Below are 17756 nucleotides of genomic sequence, written 5' to 3'. Positions count from 1 at the left end.
CATGGCTTCCAATTTTTTTGCACCGAAATAAGCTTCTCTTAATTCTGATGTTCCAGAACTTTTAAAAGTTTCCTTCTATATGAAAATGCTGAGAAAGTAGGAAACAAAATTGGGCATATGTTGTGACCTCATGCTGTTAAAAAAAAAAAGTACATAGAAACCCCAGACATGCAATGACTCACTATTGAGCCAAGCCTTATGGGACTTGCTAAGTAAGACTTGTATTGTGTATACTTGTGCCCTTATTTGTGCTAGAATTCCGCTGGAACGAGGTGAGAACGGACCTTAAAGGATACTCTCCCAAAGCAGAAAAAGCCAAAGGAAATCCTGTCTGAACTGAGGGATAGTGAAGTGCTCCCCCTGCAGGCGGCACACAAGGCTCCCGGCGCTGTCGCCCCCGGCAGTCCCGGTCCTCCCTTTGGTCCCCGCGCCTCAGGGCGGCCCTCGCACTTGGCACTGGCACTGTCCGGCAGGACACTGCGAAGTCCCAAAGTCTCTGGTGGGAGAGTGGCTTGGGAGAGACGCCCTCTGTTCAACATCAAGGCGGGTTGGGGTGGGAGTGGAGGAGACCCAGCAAACATCTGCGTATCCCACCCAACAGACACAATCGGATCTTTTGGATCCTGTTTAAGGGGCTCACACGGTTGCAAGGACAGAGAAGTCTGGTGAACCCACCCGCTCCTGCTGAATTAATTGCGTGTGGGGCAGGGTGCTGGAGTGAGAGGTTGCGGGGTCCGCCCTGCACCTCCAAGCAAATCGCCCCTCCGCCCGCCCCTCCCTCTGCCTCCTCCTTCTCCCCTCTTCGCCCCCTCGCCGCAGCGTCCGCCCCGCGTCACCGCCCGCCCCCTCCCATCACCAGCAGCCGCAGCTCCTCTTCCCAGCCCCTGCGCTCAGTCGGCTCTGCGAGCTCCGTGGTGTCGGCTGTCCGCGGGGCTCGTGGCAGCAGCGTCCCAGCACCTGGAGCTCCGGGAGCCAGTCGGGCGGTGCCCCGGGAACCACAAGCCTCGCAGGTAAGGATGGAGCCCCTGGAAGCGTCCCTGTGAAACACGGGACCCAGCCAGGAGCGCTTCTCTGAAGGGCTCTAAAGAAAGAGGGATGAAACTTGGCACTTGGAGACCTCAAGGAAACTAAGGCCCCCTCCCACAGGCAGTTCTGCGCGCTTTCCTGTGAACACCAACCGTGTTTGCATTGGAATATACACGGAATTCTTTCTACTGAAGCAGTGCCACGGGGGACCCGCTTTCTTTTTATGATTATTAGCAGATGGCATTGCGAAAGGTGTCAAACCCATTCCTGGAAAGTCGACCGTGGGCTAGCTGAAGGCCTCTTTGGCAGGGTTTGCTGTGAAAGCCAGCCTCACCCTGGCCTCCCTCTTGCTTTTAGCCACTTGGCCCCACGGGTACGCAAAAGAATTGTGGAAAATAAGGAGATGAAAATAAGCCTTGCTTGCTTTGAAATACGCCAGGGGAAAACAAAAAGTGGGAAGGGGGGGGAAGAGGCAAAATATTGATTGCGAAGCTAGGTGATGGGCACATAAGGTGGCTACTTCTATTTTTGTGTACTCTTGAACTTTTCTATAATAAAAAGTTTTTGGAAAGTTGAGGAATCTTCCTGCCTGATTGTTCCGCTGTACTTGGATTTGAACAGAAGGTGCGTATCATTACCCCTGCTCCCCCCCCCCAACCCTCTGACTTCTGAAATTGACTCTCATTTTATCCCTTTTGTCTCTACAGACGATTATAAAGGTCATTTTTCTTGGAGAATTATAGCTGGAATCTGTTTTATCATTTAAAAGAGAGAATGCTGAAATCCTAGCCAAATAAGACAGTTAGTCTTGAATGTGGTGGCCAAATGTATGGAATTTCTCATTAGGAAGTATTAGAGGAATTCTTTAGTGTGCGAAGGGGGGAAGGTAGATACCCTCCCTGCTTTTCTGCCAGACAGCTGGGAAACCTGAATGCTTTTAAAAGTCATCTTCATGGTTTTGAACTTGAGATTGTTGAGCAATGCTCGGCACGTAGTATATGCTCATTCTTTTCATTCTAGGTGAAATTAAACAATTGCTGGTGCAAGTTAGTTTTCCATCCTAAGTTATTCATCTTCCTTGAACCAATGCTCAAATACCTGCCAGGAAGATCCATTTTAACAGTAGGATCAGACTCTGGATTTCAGAGGAGCTGCCTCACCTGCAGCACTGGGTTAACTTTGCAGATGAGAAATCTGAGATGGAGATGTTAGGAGACAGCCAAGTCAAATTGCTGATACACAAATTACTATTCTATAATTTTAAAATAAAAAGTTTTAAAAAGCTTCATACAGGTAAAACTGATACATAATTGCCTGGAAAACACGGGCCATAAGATCCTCAAGTCTGAAAACAGCAAAGCTAACAGATTTGCAGAAATTCTTTGCTTTTGCAAAGTCAGGAGCCACGTGCCGCGCACTTCACCTATCAGTGTATGGAAGCACCAGCAGGGTCTCCTGGGCCTCCCTCAGTGCCATTCACCCCAAATTTGATTTACACACAGCACATCACCGCATAAATTGAGATGCACATACCCTGGAAAATAGCTAAAAAAACAAAAAGGCTTTATTTTTTATTGTGATGAGAAGCAGAAGTTGTGGCTTACTGTAAAATAATCAACTGTGTAACTCAATCATTTTCCTTTCCCTTGAGGATTGCCAAACTTTTAAAGCAGACCGTACTTCGTCTCCATTCCTGAGACTGAACTTGAAAACAGTGCTATGGTAATGATATTTTGAAGAGAAATTGGCAAATTGTCAATTAACTTTTTTTGGCCATTTATTCCCAGCTGAGAATCAGCAGAGAGCTTATCCTTCAGTAATGAAATATAAGGTATTTGATAAACATATGTGAAATATTTGGCAGGTCCAAGATTTTCTTTAGTGTTGAAAAGAATTGCAGCACATTGGCTGGCTATTTCCCAGTGCTGCAGGTCATGCTGGAAGTGTGCTGGCACTGCAACTGTTTTTGGAAAACCAACTGCCAAAAAATTGTCTGGCTGTAGACAGCATGATCAGCTTCAGTTCATCAGAATGGGCTCTGTGGCATGTAGGTGGGTTTTCTAAATGTGATAAATTCCATATGTGACAACCATTTACTATAGTATTAGCCAGATCTACTTTTCCCCCTGCTGAATTCCACATGCTTTAAAAATTTCACAGCTCAGTCAATGTCAACGTAAACAGTTTAAATACCTGACTTCGATTTGCACATCACCAGGCCAGCTTCGCCATCTAGTGGTGATCACAGGGATAGCAAGCAAGGTCCTACCCTCAGGGGAATAGGCCTTAACTCCTTAAGGAGCTTAGAGGAGGAAATCACTTGCGTTTTCTCACTTGTGGTTTACTCCAGGATGTACAGATGAAAAAGATCCCAGAAACTCATAGTGCACCCCAACAGATAAGAGGGGCTAGCAGAGATTTTCCAATAAAAGGGGGCCTTCAAATGATGCACAACACTCAGTATGCATTTGTTGAGTAAACACATTCACCTATGCTGTTTGACCCTTGTCTTCTCTAGTGGTAGGCTCCACACCACCATCAAGTTTCAGCCCGATCTTCTCAGTTCTAAAACTTGGGAGCTTTACAGTTTTCCTTAAAGTGAAAACTCCCCATTTAGGTCTTAAGTCCCTTGGGCCAAACATTCTTTTGTAGTTTGTGTCCCACCCTACTACCTCTTTCTCTCTGAACATGCAGGGTGGGCAGTTTTACAAACTGCATTCTTGCCTTTGTCACTGTACCCTGTTACTATTGCTGCCGTAACAGTTACCAAAAGGTAGACGTTTACAACAACAGGAACCTGCTGCCTTACGCAGCTGCAGGTCAGAAATCTAAAGCGGGGTGGCAAGACCGTCTTCTCTGGGAGCTCCAGGAGAGAACGGGGTTCCTCACCTCAGAGTGGGTTCTAGAGGCTGCTCCTGTTCCTCGGGTCGGGACCCTGCGTGGTTTCGACCCTGCTTCCATCTCCACACCTTCTTCCCCCTCAGGGGTTGGCCCCTGTGCGTCTCCTTCTTGTAAGACCCCTGTGATCACACTCAACTCACCTGGATAATCCAGGCAGGGCCTCGCCTCAGTCACACCTGCAAAGTCTCTGTTACCAAGGAAACAGCCTATTCACAGGTGCTGGGGATGAGGGTGTGGAAGCCGTGATTTGGCAAAGCACCATGGGATTCACAGCAGTTAAGCAGCTGCTTAAATTTTATCTCCCACTGTTAGATATGAATTCATTCCTGCCATTTTTGACGAAGTAGTGTGCTCTGGGCATCTGTGTGTGTGTGTGTGTGTGTGTGTGTGTGTAACTTCTCTTACAAAATACTCCAACATATCCATACCCTTTGAGAAATGTGGAAAGTAATGTGTGGAGAGACTAGGTAACCTTGACAGGGTCACAGTGCTAGTAACTCACACGTGTTAAGTTGATTTGGTTTCAGAGCCCACTGCCTCCACAGCTACTGGAATCCCCAGACCTTACTCTCCATCTTTGCTTTGTCACAGACACTGTTATTTTCTCATCCCTTTGATGCCATACATTTTTTAAAAGATTTATTTATTAATTTGAAAGTCAGTTACACAGAGAGAGGAGAGGCAGGGAGAGAGTGAGGTCTTCCATTTGTTGATTCACTCCCCAGTTGGCTGCAATGGCTGGAGCTGAGCTGATCCAAAGCCAGGAGCCAGGAGCTTCTTCCAGGTCTCCTGTATGGGTGCAGGGGCCCAAGGACTTGGGCCATCTCCCACTGCTTTCCCAGGCCATTGCAGAGAGTGGGATCAGAAGTGGAGCAGCTGGGACTCAAACTAGTACCCACATGGGATGCCAGCACTGCAGACATTGGCTTTACCCGCTACATCACAGCACCAGCCCCCAAGTTTTAAAAAGTGGTTGTGCTGGGCCTCTGGCCTGGTGGTTAAGACACTGGTTAGGAGTCCCATGTTCCACGTTGGAGTTCCTGGGTTTGATCACTGGTTCCGTCTCCTGATTCCAGCATCCTGCTAATGTGGACCATGGGAGGCAGCAGTGATACCTCAAGTAGTTGGGTTCCTGCCACCCATGTGGGAGACCTAGATTGAGTTTCTGATTCTTGATGTTGGCCTTTGATTGTTGCAGGCATTTAAGGTACCAGAGGATGGATGCTTGCTCTGTTTGTCTCTTTGCCTCTCAAAAAAAGAAAAATTTTAAAACACAATAAAAAAAGTGCCTATGTAGTTTTTGTGTCCTAACATATGCATTAAGGTAGAATTTGGTGTTGGTCCTAGAGGGTCATTGGCCTTTGTAGTCCCTTACTCACATCAGCCCCCAGAAAATGTCTGATGGGGTAATGCAGAATGGCATCCATGGTGGCATACGATATGCATGAATATGGACGACTAGCTCACTATACGTCACACAGGACCAACCAGGTCAATAAAAAGGTGTGGGTAACTGTGACTTTGTCACCTGTGGAAGGGATGCAATTCAGTGTAGATTCTCTGATGATAAAATCAGCATTTTCATTTTCATTCATATATAGGACAATAATTAATTTGGAATAACCTTTCATTAATCTTATTGCTTTACCTATGCTAGACTATAAATGTCTTAGGGTAAAGGTGTGGAAAAAAAGAAAGAGAGAAATTGGCCCTAGAATATAATTATGTTGTATTATAATAAAATTCTATACACTCTACACAAACTCACTAAAAAAATTAGGCTTTTCTTTTGCTGTGGATTGCTCCATTAGAGTAATTATTTTGATACTGACTTGGCCCCCTTTTAGGCTAAGGACTTGATGCAATTCCAGAATTCCTAATGTAGATCCAGGCTATAAATAAGGGACATGGAATGTAATTTAAGTGTTTTGTGGCGGGGTAATGTTTAATCACACTTAAGTTTAATAGTGATGAGAAAGATATATTACAAAGCCACAGATATTCATGGGAGTGAGTAATTAGGAAAGCATTCATTTGGGAGGTCTCTAAAGTGAAGCTGTCCTTGAGCAAACAAAACAGAACAAGGGAATCTGAGAGTTAGAAACTACCCTGAAATAAAATATTAACTGTAGTACTGACTTTTTAGAAAGCAACACATTCTCTAACTTTGGCTTATACATCATCTGTTTCAAAGTGATATTAATTCAACTATTGAAGTAGAATAATTATTACAAAGTAACATTTGTAGTGACTATATACTATGTTCTGGGCTCAATGATAGTTCTTCTACATATATAAGAAGTCCATGGTAATCAATGTATATTATGAAAAAAATCATGCATGAATTTCATAAAGTTTTTCATGAAAATAAATATATCTTGGTCAGGGAAGAAGGAGAGTGAGTAAGCTCTCCCATTCACTAGTTCTTTGCTCAAATGCTGAACTAGGGAACTGGGAACTCAATCCAGGTCTCCCACATGGGTGACAGGGACCCAAGCACTTGAGCCATTATTTTGTGGCTCCCAGGGTCTACATTAGCAGGAAGCTAGAATTTGGAGCGAGAGCTGGGACTTAAACCTAGATACTCACATACTTGAACTTCTGGGCCAAATGCCTACCTCAAACTTAACTTTTCCATAAACTTTTTGCAGTACCCTTATATCATCTCAGTAAGTCTATCATGGTATAAGATTACTGTTATCCCCACTTTGCAGACAGGGAAAGTGCATGCTGGAGAGTTCATGAACTGCTCAAATTCATATGTCTTGGAAGTGGTAAAGATGGAAGTTGAACCCAAGTCTTCTCTATCCTTGGTCTATACTTTTAACCACTACACTGATAGATACACACGTGTTTTCAACAGCATCCTCACATTTCGAAAGGGTAATAGTAAGTCATCTCTTGCAGTTGTATGGTCATTTCCACTACAAGGCAAGGAACAAACGTGGCATTATATCTGTTCCACCAGTAAGAGTTTATTTACATAGAAAGATGCCTTGCTTCCCCCTAATTCTCTTTTACTCTTTGTCTCATGATCCAACCCGTAATCAACTTCATGTACACTGACTCATTGTGGATAGCATTAACTGCAACTTCACTTCATTAACCAAAATTAGCCTCTGAAGCCCCAAATCCAACCACCTGGGAAGTGCCAGCAAAGGCACTTATAACAGAAGCCAGGAGAACGGAAAAGGGTAAGGGAAGACATGGGCACTGCCAGCTGAGACTGTCTCGTTAGATCAATGAGCTGGTGCCACGAACTGTGGATTGCTCCATCAGTAAGAGCTATTATTTACATTACATTGACATTTCACCACAAGGCATACTTAGATTTCGCAAAGAAAGTGTACTCAAGCATTTGTCCAATTTTAAATTACAGGCCAAATTAGACAGGCCAACTAAATCCATGCCCTCTTATTACTGTGATTCTGAGGTCATGGTACAAGGCTCTGCCCTTCCCATGCCACGGATAGATGTGGGCACAGCTTTTACTCCTTTGGTGCCCTGAGCCGAACTCCCAACATGGAGTTGGGGACATTTCATATAAGCCTACTGAATTTGATTTTTTTTTCAGACATTTTAAATCACTTGTATAAAAGTTATGTTTGCTATTTATTAAATGATGAGCCATTCGATATTAACAGTTACCAAGAGAGTAAAAGAGCAGAGTCAGAATAAATCTATTTTGTGTGCAAAGATGAGGCAGATGTCATTTGAAACCTGGTTAAGCAATCATCCCTGGAAAGACCGCCTGCTGGGATGACTCAAGCAGCTGCAGCAGGGCCTTGGCTGTTGCGGTGGTGTGCAAACTTTGCTGAGTATCAAAGTCATCTGGAAGGCTGGGACACCTCCTCCCCAGGCTTCAGCACACTTGCTAAGAGTGGGTCTGGGGTTAAGTTCCGGGGCGAGGCTGAGATTACTGGTCTTGGGACTGTGATCGGAGAACCACTGGTTCGTGTATCTTCTAGGTCAGTAACTGCGATTTGGGCTCTGCACCACCATTCTTAACTGCTGCCAAGATGTGGAGTTGAGCATATACCCAGTGAGAAAACTCGCCCGTAACGGTTGTTGCTTTCTACCAAGCATGGTTTACGTTTTATTTATTTACTTATTTGAGACACACACACATACACAGAGGTGCCATCCACCTCTAATCCACACCCCTAATGCCCTTCCTGAAGCCAGGAAGTAGTATCCAAGTCTTCCACATAGGTGGCAGGAACCCAGTGACTTGAACCTTCACTGCTTTGTCTCCCAGGGGAGCCAGGTATTGAACCCAGGTATCGGATATGAGATGAAGGCATCTTAGCCACTGGGCTAAATGCTCCCCACCCCAAGCATGATTTAAAATTGACTGATGGTGTTGAAAATTTCAAAAGTGGGCCGGCGCCGCGGCTCAACAGGCTAATCCTCCGCCTTGCGGCGCCGGCACACCAGGTTCTAGTCCCGGTCGGGGCGCCGGATTCTGTCCCGGTTGCCCCTCTTCCAGGCCAGCTCTCTGCTGTGGCCAGGGAGTGCAGTGGAGGATGGCCCAAGTCCTTGGGCCCTGCACCCCATGGGAGACCAGGAGAAGTACCTGGCTCCTGCCATCAGATCAGCGTGGTGCGCCAGCCGCGGCAGCCATTGGAGGGTGAACCAACGGCAAAAGGAAGACCTTTCTCTCTGTCTCTCTCACTGTCCACTCTGCCTGTCCAAAAAAAAAAAAAAAAAAAAAAAGGAGGAAAATTTCAAAAGTATTGACTGAGGCCTCTAAGATAGTAGATTTAAGGTCAGTCTGACATATTGAAATTATCCTTAAATACAATTGAACGTATGGGCCTTTCTTTAAAAAGTCCAGCAGCAGGATTACAGCACAGGGCATATGTTTTGTTTGGTAAAGAGCAGGGGACATGGGGCCGGAGCTGTGGCTTAGCAGGTAAAGCTGCCGGCTGCAGTGCTGACATCGCAGATGGGTGCCGTTTTGAGCCCTGGCTGCTCCACTTCTGATCTAGCTCTCTGCTATGGCCTAGGAAAGCAGTGGAAGATGGCCCAAGTCCTTGGGGCTCTTCACCCACGTGGGAGAACTGGAGGAAGCTCCTAGCTTCAGATGGGTGCAGCTCTGGCCATTGCGGCCATCTGGGAAGTGAACCATCTGTGTGTGTGTGTGTGTGTGTGTGTGTGTATCATCTCTGTTGGTCTGTTGATAAACTAGGAGCCATCAATACATCTCTGATTTTAGCTTTTTTTTTAAAGGTAAAGACATACTTCTTCATTTTGGGGTCTACCTTGTTAAGCAAGGACTCAGTAGTATGGCAGAATAGGCCCTGAGCCCTCTCATCTCCGGAGATGCCTGTGTTCAACTCTGCATCAGATGACTTTGTCTTTCTTGCCAGGGCACCCATCTTATGGGCGTACCCTGGCTCTGGGCCTTTGCAAAGTAGCTTGCTTTTCCATGCAAACAGAGTTGATCAGAAAGTGTCCAGAGTGAAAGTATGGTAGGAATAACTTAACTGAATTGCCTATGCACTACACTATGTACAAATCATTCACTAAGCATCTATAGCGTAGCTACTGTTAAAAAAACCATGTTGAGCATAGCTCTCTTTTTTTTTTCTCTTTTATTTAATGAATATAAATTTCCAAAGTACGACTCATGTGTTACAATGGCTTCCCCCACCATACCGTCCCTCCCACCCACAACCCTCCCCTTTCCCACTCCCTCTCCCCTTCCATTCACATCAAGATTCATTTTCGATTATCTTAATATACAGAAGATCAGCTTAGTATACATTAAGTAAGGATTTCAACAGTTTGCTCCCACACAGAAACATAAAGTGAAAAATAATAGATGATTTTTTTTAAATGATGATGAAATCAGATCAGACCTATTGTCATGTTTAATCCCAGTGAGAGTCAAGTTGGGAATTGATAATTTCTTTCTTTTTTTTTTTTTTTTTTTTTTTTTTTACAGAAGATCAGTTTAGTGTACATTAAGTAAAGATTTCAGTCGTTTGCACCCCCATAGAAACACAAAGTGAAATATACTGTTTGAGTACTCGTTATAGCATTAAGCCTCAGTGTACAGCACGTTAAGGACAGAGATCCTACATGAGGAGTAAGTGCACAGTGACTCCTGTTGTTGACTTTACCAATTGACACTCCTGTTTATGGCATCAGTAATCTCCCTATGCACCAGTTATGAGTTTCCAAGGCTATGGAAGCCCCTTGAGTTCTCCGACTCTTATCTTGTTTAGACACGGTCATAGTCAAAGTGGAGGTTCTCTCCTCCCTTCAGAGAAAGGCACCTCCCTCTTTGAAGACCTGTTCTTTCCACTGGGATCTCACTCACAGAGATCTTTTTGCCAGAGTGTCTTGGCTTTCCATGCCTGAAATACTCTCATGGGCTTTTCAGCCAGATCCAAGTGCCTTTAGGGCTGATTCTGAGGCCAGAGTGCTATTTAGGACATCCGCCATTCTATGAGTCTGCTGAGTATCTCACTTCCCATGTTGGATCACTCTCCCCTTTATTTATTCTATCGGTTGGTGTTAGCAGATACTAGACTTGTTTATGTGCTCCCTTTGACTCTTAGTCCTTTCATTATGATCAATAGCGACCCAGAGTTTCAAATTTGCTGCTCCAGAGAATGTAACCACTACCCCCCAAGCAACAGCTGATAAGCGCCAGCTCTGCTAAACACATGTATTTGCATGCCAGTGGGCCCAGAGAAGAGGGAGAGGGCAAGAAAATATAAACAGAAGTGTGACACTTTCTTTTAAATACTGGCAACTCCAAGAAACTAAATAACACAAACTAATGGTCTTAAACGGTGAGACCCATGATGAAAAAGGAATTTACCTCATTGTTATCATGTTTTTCCAAAAGGCAAATCCAGAACCATCATCTGTGCTTTGTAAATTCTTACAGCTAATTTAACATACAATAAAACCCACGATAAAGCCCTGTTGAGTGTTGCTTTACCGGATGGTGGTTCCATACACAATTTTTTAAAAAAATGCTTGGTATGTTTCTCTTACTTTAGCATAGAATGGTCTGTGCTGTATATTTTCTTTTTATGACCAGGGGTTCTGTAAAAATCAAACAGGTCAATGGCAGATGAACCCATTTATTTGTTTCTAAAACCTCCACTGCTTTCAGAACATTATCCAGTGCTTTGCATTGTGTCTTCATTTCGGCAAGGTCTGCACATCCCATCTTCGGGAAATTGACTGTGTTCCAATGAATGCTTTTTGAACTCTGAGCTACATACTTACATTCTAAAGATGAGGAATTTATGATTCTGTTTTTAAGGAGCCAACCACGGAAAAGACCACAGTACATATGTTCTTATTTCTTTTCTTTTTCAAGATTTATTTATTTACTTTAAGTCAGAGTTACAGAGGGAGAGGGAGAGGGGGAGAAACAGCGAGAGAGAGAGAGAGAGAAAGAGAGAGAGAGAGAGAGAGACAGCTAGATCTTTTATCTGCTGGTTCACTCCCCAGATGAATGCAAGGGCCAGCGCTGGGCCAGGCCGAAACCAGGAGCCAAGAGCTTCATTTGAGTCTCCTACTTGGGTGCAGGGGCCCAGACACTTGGGCCACCTTCTGCTGCTTTTCCTAGGCCATTAGCAGGAGCTGGATCAGAAGTGGAACAGGCGGGACATGACCTGGCACCATAGGGGATGCCGCACCTTTACCTGCTATGCAAGCAGCCACTTTACCTGCTACGCCACAATGGAGGCCCCTCCTATCTTTATTTCTAAATCATCTGGAAATTAGGTTGTTGGAAGGCTTAGGGAGGGAGGAAGAGTGTGATTTGGGCCACAAAGGGCCTTCTCCTGGTTTTTTTTTTTTTTTTTTTTTTTTAATTTTTTGACAGGCAGAGTGGACAGTGAGAGAGACAGACAGAGAGAAAGGTCTTCCTTTTGCCGTTGGTTCACCCCCCAATGGCCGCTGCGGCCGGCACCCCGCGCTGATCTGATGGCAGGAGCCAGGTACTTCTCCTGGTCTCCCATGGGGTGCAGGGCCCAAGGACTTGGGCCATCCTCCACTGCACTCCCTGGCCACAGCAGAGAGCTGGCCTGGAAGAGGGGCAACCGGGACAGAATCCGGCACCCTGACCAGGACTAGAACCCGGTGTGCCGGCGCCGCAAGGCGGAGGATTAGCCTAGTGAGCCGCGGCGCTGGCCCTGTTTTTTTTAAACACTGAATTGCATGGGCAGAGAATGATTGGAGATGGTGGGTAGGGCTGGGCATAGGTGGGTTAGGGCTGGTGGAGGGAAAGTTGGGTGAAAAACTATGGATTGGTTCTGAAATTCTCTGTGAGCCACGTGCGGAGTGTTTAATACCAGTACTAAGTCAGGTTAAAGAACTGCTGTTTGTTATGAAGGCACATTCAGAAGCCGATGGCCTAAGTGAAATGCTATATATAGCCCATTTGAAAAGGAAACATAACACTTCTCTTTCTTTTTTTCTATTTTTAAGGGAAAAAATCAAAGAACAAAATGGAAAATATGCTCTTTTGGTTGATATTTTTCACCCCCGGGTGGACCCTCATTGCTGGATCTGCAGTGGAACAGGATTTTATGTGGCACTTGAGGAAAATACCGCAGCTTGTCAGGGAAAGGACTTTCCGTCTCAGCAGCCCTGCGTTTGAGGCAGATGCTAAGATGATGGTAAGTGCAGTGTGTGGCATCGAATGCCAGAAAGAACTGCCAGCTCCCAGCCTGTCTGAGTTGGAGGAGTCTCTTTCATATGAGACCGTGTTTGAGAATGGCACCCGAACCTTAACCAGGGTGAAAGTCCAAGGTGAGCTCCTGGAACCCACGGACAATGTCAGCGCCACAGGAGCTTCAGTGCGGAAGAAGAGACAGGTGTACGGCACAGACAGTAGGTTCAGCATCTTGGACAAAAGGTTCTTAACCAATTTCCCCTTCAGCACGGCCGTGAAGCTCTCCACGGGCTGTAGTGGCATCCTTGTTTCCCCTAAGCACGTCCTAACTGCTGCCCACTGCGTCCACGATGGGAGGGAGTATATCAAAGGAAGTAAAAAGTTAAGAGTAGGTTTGCTGAAGATGAGAAATAAACGCAGGAACAAGAAACGCAGGGATTCTAAGAGGAGCCGAAGAGAAGCTAATGGCGGTGAGCAACGAGAAAGCACCAAAGAGAATCTGCAGGAGAGAGCCCAGGGAAGCAGGAGAAGGAAGGGATCTGGCCGGGGTCAGAGAGTGGCTGACGGGCGACCCTCCTTCCAGTGGACCCGTGTCAAGAATACCCACATTCCAAAAGGCTGGGCAAGAGGCCAGAGTGGGGACGTGACCCTGGACTTTGACTATGCTCTTCTGGAGCTGAAGCGGGCTCACAAGAAGAAATACATGGAACTAGGAATCAGTCCAGCCATCAAGAAGCTGCCTGGGGGAATGATCCACTTCTCCGGGTTTGATAATGACAGGGCTGATCAGCTGGTCTACCGGTTCTGCAGCGTGGCTGACGAATCCAACGATCTCCTCTATCAGTACTGCGATGCTGAGTCAGGCTCCACGGGCTCTGGGGTCTATCTGCGTCTGAAAGAGCCAGACAAAAAGAATTGGAAGCGCAAGATCATCGCCGTCTATTCAGGCCACCAGTGGGTGGATGTTCACGGTGTTCAGAAAGACTACAATGTCGCTGTACGCATCACCCCCCTCAAGTATGCCCAGATCTGCCTCTGGATTCATGGAAATGATGCCAACTGTGCTTACGGCTAAGAGACGCCTGTCACAAGGTCGTGTGTCATCCAAATTGCAGAGAGAACCAGTTCTTACTTCATAGGCTATGCCTGGACTTGAACCCTATCAATAGCATTTCAGCCTTTTTTTTTACACTTGATCTTAGCCAAAATGCCGAGAAGCAATTCAGCATTTTTTTTTTTTTTACAAATTTACCATTTCAAAATTAGTTTTTCCTGTGTTTTTAAAAAAATGTTTAGCTACAGACATTGAAACTAGATGGGCCCTTCATTGCCAAGTGTATACTCTTTCCATGGTCATAGCTGTCATTGGTGGGAAATCTTTGTTTCTTTATGCCTTTTAGAAAATTAGACACTCTTTAAGACTTCATGCTGATACTATAAGTAATAAGTGATTTGTCATTGGACTTATTCTCAGGGTCCTGCTCTAAGAAGAATCTAATAGGATGTTGGCTGGGTGTTAAATGTGAAACTGCAACTACACAGGTGGACAGTGGACGCAGGAAGAATTGGATGGAGACGAGGATTTACAACACACTCTGTGCTGTTCTTAGATGGAGCCATTCAGCACAGGCCCTCAGTGTTTCTATTGTATTTTCTGTTGGGTCTGAGAAATTCAGCTTTTTTAGGAATTACAAATCAAAAGAAACAGTAAACTTTACAAACAAAACGATCAGCTGTTTTACTGCTTTGAAAAATAGGAACTGTCGTGTGTATTTAGAAATGGGAGAAATGCTTTGTTCTGTGAAAGTCTAGTTTAGCAGCAGTGAAGCTGAGATAGTTAAAATCTCAGGTTTTTTGTTTAATACTCAAAATACAGACTTTGCATATATGCATAGGGAACATGGTCTACAACTTATGAATGGTCACGGATTAGAGGCCACATCATTTGATGCTATCCATTCTATGCTGTATGTGGTGCTACATTTTTAGGATGAGGAATTCTGTAAGCCTTTTCAAGAGCGTTTCTCCCCTTACCAGAGTTCAGCATTCTGTTTTTTTTCTTTTTCTTTTTTGGACAGGCAGAGTTAGACAGTGAGAGAGAGAGAGAGAGAAAGGTCTTCCTTCCGTTGGTTCACCCCCCAAATGGCCGCTATGGCTGGTGCACTGCGCTGATCTGATGGCAGGAGCCAGGTACTTATCCTGGTCTCCCATGCGGGTGCAGGGCCCAAGCACCTGGGCCATCCCCAACTGCCTTCCCAGGCCACAGCAGAGAGCTGGCCTGGAAGAGGAGCAACCAGGACAGAACCCGGCGCCCCAACCGGGACTAGAACCCGGGGTGCTAGTGCCGCATGCGGAGGATTAGCCTAGTGAGCTGTGGTGCCAGCCAGAATTCAGCATTCTTAATAAGACCATAGCCAGACTATTTTGGTGACTGATGGGTAAATTTTAGATATGTCCTTTCCAAAACGTGAATATAATTCATAAAGGAAGGTGGTGATTATTTTCATTAGGGGTCAAGGCTACACACTCACCATGGCTGTCACATGGCCAAAGCAGAGTCCTGAGGCCTCTCTGGGGCAAAACACAAGGCAGGCACCTGATATGTAATTTTTGAAGAAACAGATATTTGCTGAGTGGCTGCATAGAGGGAGTTCGTTCACAGCACTCGTGTGAAGGATGTTAGTGATCCAGGGTCAAGTGCATCCTAAAATTCAGGCGTGGCAGGCCTGGTTTTTCATCCGCTCTTCCTTGTAGTTTCTCGGGTTGCATTCCCTTTTCATGTCACACTCCTGTAACTGTTTTCACCAGGGTTCAAACTTACTTTCCTTATCACTTTTTAATAATGAGGAGTTACACTCTTGACTGATATGCACATGGATATTTGATTACATCATAAGTGGTGCTGTAAATGGTGTCCTGAATAGCTGAAATTTTATACAAGTGCACACTCTTTTATAATGTGAATCTATTAAAAATTGTTCAATAAAAAATTTAAAAATAAGCCAATCAAAACTCTTACAATATCTGTATATATGTTTTGTGTATAAGGTTTCAGCAAGTATTAAATTAATTGTCCTTTACTTTACAAAAGTATTTAATTCTAAGCACATTTCAATGAGTAGCATTTTGTCATTGTTTCTAGTAGAGGAAGACTACTGACTCACAAGTTTTTTTTTTTTTATATTTATTTATTTGAAAGTCAGTCACAGAGAGCGAGTGAGGTATCTCCATCTGCAGGTTCATTCTCTAGTTGGCCACAATCGCCAGGGCTGAGCTAGGCCAAAGCCAGGAGCCAGGAACTTCACGCAGGTCTCTCATATGGATAGTAGGAGCCCAAACACTTCCACCATCCTTCAATGCCTTTCCCAGGCCATGAACAGGGAGCTGGATCAGAAATGGACCAGCTGGGACGTGAATCACTGCTCCTATGGGATGCCGGTGTTGTAGGCAGTGGCTTTACCAACTATGCCACAACACCAGCGCCTTGACTCAAAAGTTTTAACCAAATATTTTCTGGGGAAACTCTTCTGTGATCGCAGCAACTAAAAATGTTTCAATGTCAATTTTACGTACTTACACATAAGTACAAACATTCTCCACCTGAGATTCTTTGAACCTGTTACTGGATTTTAAGAAAGTTCAACATAACTTGGCATGCTTAGTATAGCACTTTTGTGTTTAAGGTTAAACTCTGAATATATATAATTAACTTAAAAATCATTGTCCAATACAGTTTTCAAAAATATAAAATTTAGGTAATTTGATTTGCAGTTTTATTTTCTTCTTTAATTCTTTCATGCTGTCCTCTTTTCTGAGTATATCCTGAATCTTATATGACCTACTTGGGATCACTAAAGCATACTATATTAACCACAAAGTTTTGTCTCACATACTTTTTCTATTATGCTTATGAGATTTGAGATATGAAACTTAAATTCACTTCTCTAAACAAACACCACACTCGTTCAATATGATGTCTACCGTGTGCAAAAGACTACACCAATTTATTGCTTTGAAAATCTCATCAGTGATTGAATTCAAATAACTTCATTAAACAACTGAAATGGAAAACTCAGTTTTTTTCTTTACATACTCTGTTTATGTTTTTTATATCAAATGTTATTTTTTATATCAAATGGGTATACGTAGGCAGAGCAACTTCACATTTTTTTCCATTTTGATATGCCTCTTAGTTAAATCCAATTTTTAATTTTGAAAAAGATTTCAATGTATATATGACTATCTTGGTCTGTTTGCACTGCTTTAAAACATACCTTAAAACAGGAACTCATAATAAACAGTAGAAATCTACTGCTCATAGTTCTGGAGGCTGGGAAATCCAGGTTCAGCACACCAGCAATTTGGGGCCAGGTCTGAACCTACTAATGGCGCCTTCTTTGTCTTCTTGTGTTGGAAGGGGTGCACAAGCTCCCCCAGCCTCCTTGTAACAAGGCACAGATCCCACTCATGACGATGACGGCCTCGTAACATACATACCTGCTAAAGACCCCTTGTGGGGATGGCAAACATTCAAATCATGGCAATAACCAACATCACTGTTAGAGACTCATTTTACCCTTCTTATAGTAGATCAAAGAATTCTTTGGGATTCTTATTTCATAGAAACAATCTCAGGATTACAAGAAACCATAAAAGATCATCTGGTTTAAGTCTGTATTTTAAGTTTCAATCTTTGTCCAGTAATAAGAAAATGAGTTATTCACCATTTACATATGTTTAGTTATTAAAAATAATTCAGGAACATAACATTGTTTTAGCTTAAATTATTCAGTTTGCTACATACTGTAAACATGACTCTTTTATCTTTCATTTTGATCCAATGTTGAGCATTTAAATTACTCATGTCTTTGACCCTATTCTAAGAAACCAGGTATTTCATCAAAATGAACTGTGATTACTAATTAATACTATTGGGTTAAGGCAACTGAATCAAGCACCAAACATTACAAAGATATGACCTACAGCAATAAATAACCTAAAATACCATTATGATTCTTTAGTGTGGTTTCAAATAACAAATATATTTTGTCTACTGATTTTAAAAAATACCTGGCAGGCATAAAAATACTTTCATGAAAACATCTTTCACTGAAAATGATTAGAAAAATAAGCTTCAGCTATTTAACAGGAGAACATTCTCAATAAATTGATTTTTCCAGCT

General features: G+C 43.8%; 1 protein-coding gene across 1 annotated transcript; it reads left to right on the top strand.

Annotated features, from left to right (window-relative positions):
- Positions 1–440: 440 nt before the first annotated feature.
- Positions 441–15580, top strand: PRSS35 (serine protease 35). The gene is made up of 2 exons (XM_002714553.6): positions 441–1010; positions 12388–15580. Exon 2 carries the CDS (start codon positions 12408–12410, stop codon positions 13647–13649), a length of 1242 nt encoding a protein of 413 aa, XP_002714599.3. The 5' UTR covers positions 441–1010; positions 12388–12407; the 3' UTR covers positions 13650–15580.
- The last annotated feature ends 2176 nt before the right edge of the window (positions 15581–17756 follow it).

The sequence above is a fragment of the Oryctolagus cuniculus genome, chromosome 5 (genome assembly GCF_051225735.1).
Source record: "Oryctolagus cuniculus isolate XC-2025 breed Fujian yellow rabbit chromosome 5, ASM5122573v1, whole genome shotgun sequence".
Lineage (NCBI taxonomy): Eukaryota > Metazoa > Chordata > Mammalia > Lagomorpha > Leporidae > Oryctolagus > Oryctolagus cuniculus.
Note: the sequence above shows the minus strand (reverse complement) of the source record. Positions and strands in the feature narration are given on the sequence as shown.